The sequence below is a fragment of the Panicum virgatum genome, chromosome 3K, assembly GCF_016808335.1.
Source record: "Panicum virgatum strain AP13 chromosome 3K, P.virgatum_v5, whole genome shotgun sequence".
Taxonomy (NCBI): domain Eukaryota; kingdom Viridiplantae; phylum Streptophyta; class Magnoliopsida; order Poales; family Poaceae; genus Panicum; species Panicum virgatum.
Genome location: NC_053138.1, coordinates 6,350,222 through 6,358,077, shown reverse-complemented (window position 1 = coordinate 6,358,077; position 7,856 = coordinate 6,350,222). Strand labels below are relative to the sequence as shown.

The window sequence follows — 7,856 nt, the reverse complement described above, 5'->3', positions numbered from 1 at the left end:
CCAACGTCCGCACCGTGAAAATTTTCGCCGCCCCAAATGCTACAGTGGCGCCGCGCATGCTGGCCAGTCCAGCTTTGCATGTTTCCACACTGCATGCATGCATTGAATGCAGCTACTGTGCAGTCTAAAATTTTTCGGCATCTAAACGCCTGCACCACTAAGGACAAAAAAATTTTGGGTTGTACAGGGAACATCTAGCAGTCCGAAAATTTTTGGGACTTTTTGGGAACTAAACGACCCTTGAGAGGTTTGACAAATAGATGTACGCCATTTAATCAAGCTTATAGCTTAGTGAGAGGTTTGACAAATAGATGTACTGCGTTTGCATACGAGCATCCGCGCATGTACTGTATTTCGTTAAAAAAAAGAAAATTGAACGTGTGTAGTAAAAATATCGTTTCCATTCAGTAAAGGAAGGACCGCGGTAGATCGTGCGGTGGTCACGTACGTGAGTTTGATAGAGCGAACGGTGGTGGTCCAATGCAAGGAGATATGGCGGATGCATGGGTGCTTCTCTCGACTAGGCTGCTAACCGCAAAGGTTCCATGGAGGCATGGACCACAGCAGCCTTGGATTTTGCGGGCGTCGCCCGCGTGATCCCAACAAACTTGTCATATTGAACCTCTTCCGCTTCAGATTTTATATTTTGAATCTAAATTGGTCCAACAAATCGGCTAACATGTATAATCCAGTCCAATTTGTTCCGGAACAAAGAAATTTGTTCCGAAATAATTTTTTAATTGTTCTAGCAATATAAAAAATTTATTCTAGAATACAAAAATTATTTTAGATAAAAAATAGATACTAGATCTTGTGTGATGATTTAACTATCAGTCACACACCTAACTTTTAGGATTTGCGGAATTTTGCTCCCTATCCTATCAGTACTACTTGTGAAGCGGGGCTGAAGGCTACAGCTCGCAAGTGCTGGCCCTGTGGCCCATACATACAAATTGCAAAAGCATATGCATCATGGAAATTCGCAGCCCAATCCAATCCAAACGGTGTCTAACACTAATTGAAGATCTGCGGCCCGGCCTAAAAACAAGCCCGAAAAGGCTAATCAGGTTACAATATTTGAACCGTGCATCGGCCCAAGCCCATCCAATAACACTGCGATGAGTGGTGTTAGGCCGGGCTTAAAGGCTGGCCCCCGTGCTACATTTGCTGCTTGGCCTGGCCCATCGTTCTTGTAAAAGGCTGAAACAAGTAAAATATGGCCCAATGCGGGTACCACGCGACTGACGATCCAGTCACCCACGGCGTCTGAAATCCACGAGGAGTTAGTATTCACTATTCAGGCCCGCTGTGGTCGAGGTTCACCTGGTTCCAGCTCCACAACCACAAGTGACAAGTGCAGAGTGGTTTCTCAAAAAAAAAAAAAAAACAAGTGCAGAGTGGAGGTCCAAAGGAGTCACCCTTGTCGTCTTGTGAGAGGAATAGAGAGAGGAGAGAGCAAATTAGCTTCAAGATACTACAGTGGGGAAGCCTGCACTATGTTTGGTATTAACTTCATCTAGAGCCACTGGCGGAGCTGTGGTTAGAGCTCTACCTAAGAGCATCTCTAAGAGAGTAACAATAATTCTATCTAATTTTAGAGATTAAGAGGCTAGCTAAAAAAAGTAAAAGTTTCCTAAACTGAGGAGTAAACCAATAAAACTCTAAATTGGACTCTTCATATGCTATAGTGCTAGTAGGCCTCACGTATCATACTTCTTTTTTATCTTTTTTCTTTCCCCACCTCCTCTCGCTCCTACCCATGGCATCGTAACGACGGCCCAGCCCTCTCCGCCGCCGCCGCGCATCTTCTCCGCCGGCCACCGCGCCGGCGACCCTCCATTCATTCTCCGCCGTCGCGCACCCTCAGTGCTGCCGTGTGCCCTCAGGAGCTCCACTCCACCACGCCGGCGACCCTCTCTATCCCTTCTCCATGAGCTCCTCAGCTACGCGGGATAGATGGCGAGACTTGTCCACTCGGCAACGGAAGCAAGCGGAGGGAGCTGGATACGAGTTGGATAGCGAGGATAGGATTTTGGAGAGGTTGTTGGATTCTATTTTTACTATAATTTTACTATTTTTAGCTAACCAACTGATGATAAATGTTCTGAAGCGCTCTATTGACTCAGCTAGCGGTGGGTGCCATATGCCGCAGAGACGCGCAGGAGATCATTGGTTTGAGGGACAGGGACCCTGCCGCTCGCTTTGAAAACCGTTGCAATGCAATCAACGAGAGGGTGTTTCTTTAGCGCTTGACTTGATGTTGGCACCCCAAATGTGTGCAGAAAAGGTTACCAGTTTGCCATTGCCAACATCCATTAATTAGGCTCCAACGGCGAGCTAGCGGTGGAAGCTTTGTATCTTCACTGAAATTTCTTTTTCTTTTTTAAAAAACAGGTTTAAACCAAATTCGAGCTGGCACCTTTGAAATCCTTAACTGTTTCATCGTAGGATAGGAATACAACAACCTGCTTTAGAGGCCCACGGGCTCTTGCTTTCTTGACAAAATGGGCCCCAGTTTGTGAGAAGAAAATGACCGTTCTGCCACCACCATATGCCTAAAGTGGGCTGCCCGCCTGCCTGCCCCTCGCTGACAAATGTTGTTGCAGGATGGCGCCATGCTAACAGCAATCAGAAATTAACCGTGCTTTCTATATTGACCAAAAGTCTTGACTCCGACTAATGAGAATGCTAGCAGTTCTGGCAAACCGTACCCTACCTAGATCATAACGTTATTTACAGTACTTTGTTCACATTAGCATATCGTTCTAGTAAGGCCCCGTCTGGAAGCCCGTCAAAATTTCGGAACCTTGGATGGATTTGCAAAATTTGGATTATGATTAGGATCGTCTAAATAGTGTTTGTCGGATCCTTGATTACAGAATCAGATATTGTAAATTTTAGTTTGTAGATCACTTCTATACCCCATGATATATTTTTTCCACCAACTGCTCTCGCTTCGAGCATCTCTAACAGATTATTTATCTCTCTTGTACTCTATATATTTTCTCTCTCCATCACTAATAATAGTTTTTATATTTTTGGTAGTTAGTGTTGTAGCATATTACTCAAAATATAGGGCGGATGGAGGAATCCCCTACATTTGAGCAAGAGGGAAGTGTGTGTTGGCTAGCACCAAAAAAATTTAAGTATTGGAGATAGAATTAGTAATCTGTTGGAGTACCTCTTATTACGAAAAATGTTATACCCCATAATAAGTGAGGGTAAGAGTATATTGTACATTTGTACTATTACAAAGATAACCTACTCCTTCCATGGTTAATTAGGAAGCAACATGAACTGTCATAGTAGAACCATGCAATACTTTCGTAGTATTATTATGCTGATCAAGCAAGGCCTAAAACGCGAACCATGCAGTACCATCCATCTCGATGAGATCCTAGGTAGGGTACGGTCTTTTGTGTTTGTGTCGTACGTACCGTGGTACCGGTACTATCCATAATTTTACATACCGTGCCGTACCACACTTTTTTTTTGAACAATAGCATACTCTGGGTTGTGAAGAGATCGTGCGGTAACCCGTCTAAAAATACCACGGTTCTACCTGCCCCCATCAATATCCTGCCGTGCCATATATAAATATCATCTTTTCCCCCCTTTTCTTCTTGCGGAGAAAATGCCGTGTATATCTTATCTTGCTTTCATTGCCAAGCAAGCAATGGCACAAACCGTTGGATGGATGGAGCACATAATGGCGGCACTGGTACTGTCCGGTGGCAAGCTGGATCTGGATCTCGTTGCCACACCAAGGCATGCATGATGGGGCAACGGAGAGCACCATCACCATGCATGCATTTCTTTTTTGTGTTTATTTTTCTTAAGGGAAAAGAACGATGGAAATTATTAATGTAACTATATACTCTAATGCAACTTCTCTGCTCGTTGGGGAAAGGTAATCGAGTGAACACTCACATTTATTTCTTGAAAAAGCGACCTGCAATCATCTGTCGTGCTTTTGTCTAATCTAAAGACACAGTAGAGCTGGTTTGAGAGGTTATTAATTAGTAGGGCCAAAAAACCACAAAAAAAAGGCATTTTGGCATGTCCATTTCAAGCGCTTCATCTCTGCTAGAGGTGCAAACTGCACGTCGGTGGGTAATACACAATTACGGAAGACCCGCGGATCGTTTCATAATTTGGAAAAAAAAAGTAGAGAGCAAATTAAAGACCAGGAGAAATACAAGTGGTAGTTTTATTGTTGTATCATCGACTAATACCATCATACCACACCATAGGGGCATAGGGACATACCATTTTATCACACTGAGAATATAGAGCCGGTAGAATAAATAATATTCTGTGAAAGAAATAAATCAAAATAAATGGAGACAAACGCAACAGCCTCCTACCGCCGCGTCGTGCTTCTTCCTCTTTCCTCTCGACTGGAGATATATGCTGACGTCACCGTGAGGTCGCCCCTGCCGTGTCGGGGTGAAGCACCCGACCGCGACGCGGTGCCAGCCCCAGACCAGCAGGCAGCCTCGCCGTCGCCGCCGCCCGCAACCACCACCGCCGTGTGGGGACGCGCATAATCCCGGCCGCGTCGGCCCCACACGACGGTGACGGTGAGGCAGGCGAGGACCATCGTCGGCCGGTGACCGGCTTTTAGAAAAAGCGCGGGCGATGGATTGCTGGTGCGGGTACGACTCTTCGCTGACAAGTGGGGCACAGCTGACGGGTCCCACGTGTCAGTGTGAGGCGCCGAGTAAATGCAGGCGGCCGGCGGTGCGGCAAACCAGCTTTGGCAGGGTCGAGTAGATATGGTAGAAAAATAGAAGAAGGGCCCCACCAGCGCGGCGCACCGCGTCTGTGGACCCCCCTTCATGTGGTGCTTTGTGCTCCCAAAGGCATTCTTATCCGGGCAGTATTTTGGTTGTACGTAGAGTACTACCATAGTGCATACAGTACATTCAGTAAAATTTTAAAATAGAATATCTGAATTTTAAATAAAAAATATACTATCTGTAAACATAATCCAGTGTTTGCAAAAAAAAACCTCACATACTAGTGTATTTCTCGATCGAAGCAAAATCCGTCGTGGTCTACTGGTGTCGAAGATATTTGAAGATATTTTGCAGTCCCGCACCGACCGAGCCAGGAGCAGACAAAAATATCCAAGTCGGCCGGGCAGCCGGCCCCTCCTACGGCCGCCTTCCCCTTCCCGGCTAGGCAAACGAAACGCGGCGAGCACCGCCCGTGGACCGGGCCGTGATGGTGGCGTGGTCCATGGACCCAGCCCACGGCCTCCGGCCCCGCGCATGGATAACTCGTGGGCGGGCCCCACCACCGGCCCCCTTCCGCCCGCAGATTTTTGTACCCGCCGGCCGGCTCTCGTGCGTGCGAGGAAGCAGACCAACCAAACCCATTGGATTAACCCAACCCACTCTCTCTCTCTCTCATCATCATCCAGGCGAGCGAAGCAGCCAAGGAGTAAACGGGCGAGGGACAAGCCCGCCGATCGGAGGAGGAGGCGTGGGTGAGGAAAGGAGGCCAAGAAGATGGTCGGCCTGGTCGGCGGCGGCGCCGCGGCGCGGGGGGCCGGGAGGCTGGGGCTGGGAGCGGGCGACCCGGCCGCGGTGGCCAGCGCCGGAGGGGAGGCCGACCACGTCCGGCGCCTGCACCGCCACGCGCCCGCCGACCACCAGTGCAGCTCCACCCTCGTCAAGCACATCAAGGCGCCCGTCCACCTCGTAAGCTCCGTTCCATCCTCTTCCTCCTCGCTGCGGTGGTTGGAATTGGATAGAGAAGTACCACGTACTACTTGGGGATCGCTCCGCTTTACGCCTCCGCCTGCTGTTCCTCCCGGATCTGGGACTTCCTCGTTCGATTCCCGATGCGCTCGTCCCCGATCGACGTCGCGTCGTCCGCGCAATTGTTTGCGTCGAGTATGATTGGCGCTGATGCGGCGATCGATCGTTCGCAGGTGTGGGAGCTGGTGCGGAGCTTCGACCAGCCGCAGAGGTACAAGCCGTTCGTCAGCCGCTGCATCGTGCGCGGGGACCAGCTCGAGATCGGCAGCCTCCGCGAGGTCAACGTCAAGACCGGCCTCCCGGCGACCACTAGCACCGAGAGGCTCGAGCAGCTCGACGACGACGAGCACATACTCGGCGTCAAGTTCGTCGGCGGCGATCACCGGCTCCAGGTACCTTTTGCTGCTGCACATGCCCTGTTCCGCATACTCCAACGCCCTGTTTGCTTGTTACTGTACCCATCCCCCCCCCCCCTTTTTTTTTTTTGGGGGAAGTTGCTTGCTTGTTTTGCTACCACTTCGCTGCAAGCCTGCAACCTAGACAGTACTGCAAGTCTGGTGCCATATTAGAAATCTTCCTTCTTGTGTCTTGTGTCAGCATTGTGGCTTGTGACAGGTTAGATAGCATCTTACTCCTATTTGGAAGCTGGGAGACGGATCCAAGTCCTTATGGTTCAGTATTCATTTTTCAGCTAAATTCTAAACGTTCTTGAAGCTAAATCAAAACAGGCTAATTAGTCCTTTCTGCATGTGCTATCTGTTGCGATAAAGCAATTATCTTTTAGACTGATCATCACTGATTTACATAGTAGTTAAGATGAGACAAGCCATTCACTTATTTACCCATGTTTTTTTTGAACCATTACCCATGATTGTTTAGCCATCCAGAAACAACCGTACTGCTTTAACTTTCTTATCAGGTAGAGTTGTATGGAAGGACATATCTTACCATCCTAGGCCTTGTCACTACTTCCTCTGTTCTTCATCCAGTAGTCACTAGGCTTTATAGTTTACAATGTAAAACTTTGAGGAGCTTTTTTGCTGTCTCTTTATTGTGAAGCGAATGTTTTGTTCATGCACATGTCTACACAGATGATCTTTACGCCTGCTTAAAGCATATTCTTTGATCCATATACTGATGAGCTGTGTTGCCACTTCTTCAGAACTACTCATCCATCATAACCGTCCACCCGGAGAGCATTGACGGGAGGCCAGGGACGCTTGTGATCGAGTCCTTTGTGGTCGATGTGCCAGAAGGCAACACAAAGGATGAGACATGCTACTTTGTCGAGGCCGTGATCAAGTGCAACCTCACATCTCTCGCGGAGGTGTCCGAGCGGTTAGCAGTCCAGTCACCTACATCGCCACTCGAACATTAACGCCAACGGTACAGAGACGCGATTCGTCAAGAAATAAGAAGCTTCGAAGGATGGCTGGAGAGTTCAATCTTTTTGAGACTGGTAGTTTCCCATTGTCTTCCGCGTGTATGTCTCTTGGAACTTGGAAGCACCAGTGATATGTAGGACCAAATATCTGTAGTAGCTTGTATGTTAGTGATGGTTTAGCCTTTAGGTACTGTGCCTAGGTGCCTCATGGATATGTATGCATACTGCTAGTATGTGTAGAAATTAGGGAAGCATGGAGCGGTTTTTGCCTCTTTGGTGCATGGAGATTTACCCTCTCTTTTTCTGCATTTTAAGATGGCTATTATATTTGTGTTCTTGGATAGATGCACTTTCCACTGACACTTGGGGCTTTGTTGGAGTCTTGGACCTTCGATTCGGTTTGATCTTCGGAATGCGGCTGTAATATATACACCATATATGTATGTGTTTATCCTCTAATGCTATCGGGATGTGAAGTGGATGATAAACACCTTTTATGTAGCTCCATGATGAGTTCTCATGACTACAAGTCCTGTTGATTCAACTGTTGCTGGACTAGCTAGACCATGGATTCTTGTAGAACAGAAGGGGAATTCTTGGGGTGGTTTTGGACAGAACTGGTGGCAAAATATCGAGAGTTGCCGTGTGGAAAGCCGGGATGGGAACCCCATGATGGCAACTGAATCCTGACCAGGATGAGAAGT

General features: G+C 47.9%; 1 protein-coding gene across 1 annotated transcript; it reads left to right on the top strand.

Moving 5' to 3' along the window:
* The first annotated feature begins 5,307 nt into the window (after nt 1-5,307).
* On the top strand, nt 5,308-7,611 carry LOC120697104 (abscisic acid receptor PYL5-like). Its single transcript, XM_039980237.1, has 3 exons — nt 5,308-5,708; nt 5,942-6,160; nt 6,931-7,611. The coding sequence occupies exons 1-3, from the start codon at nt 5,517-5,519 to the stop codon at nt 7,144-7,146; spliced, it is 627 nt and encodes a 208-aa protein (XP_039836171.1). The 5' UTR covers nt 5,308-5,516; the 3' UTR covers nt 7,147-7,611.
* Nucleotides 7,612-7,856: the final 245 nt, after the last annotated feature.

Coding starts and splice junctions, on each gene's coding strand:
- LOC120697104 (XM_039980237.1), top strand. CDS start 5,517: ATGGTCGGCCTGGTCGGCGGCGGCGCCGCGGCGCGGGGGGCCGGGAGG. Junction 5,709..5,941: donor TCAAGGCGCCCGTCCACCTC/GTAAGCTCCGTT, acceptor GATCGTTCGCAG/GTGTGGGAGCTGGTGCGGAG. Junction 6,161..6,930: donor GCGGCGATCACCGGCTCCAG/GTACCTTTTGCT, acceptor CCACTTCTTCAG/AACTACTCATCCATCATAAC.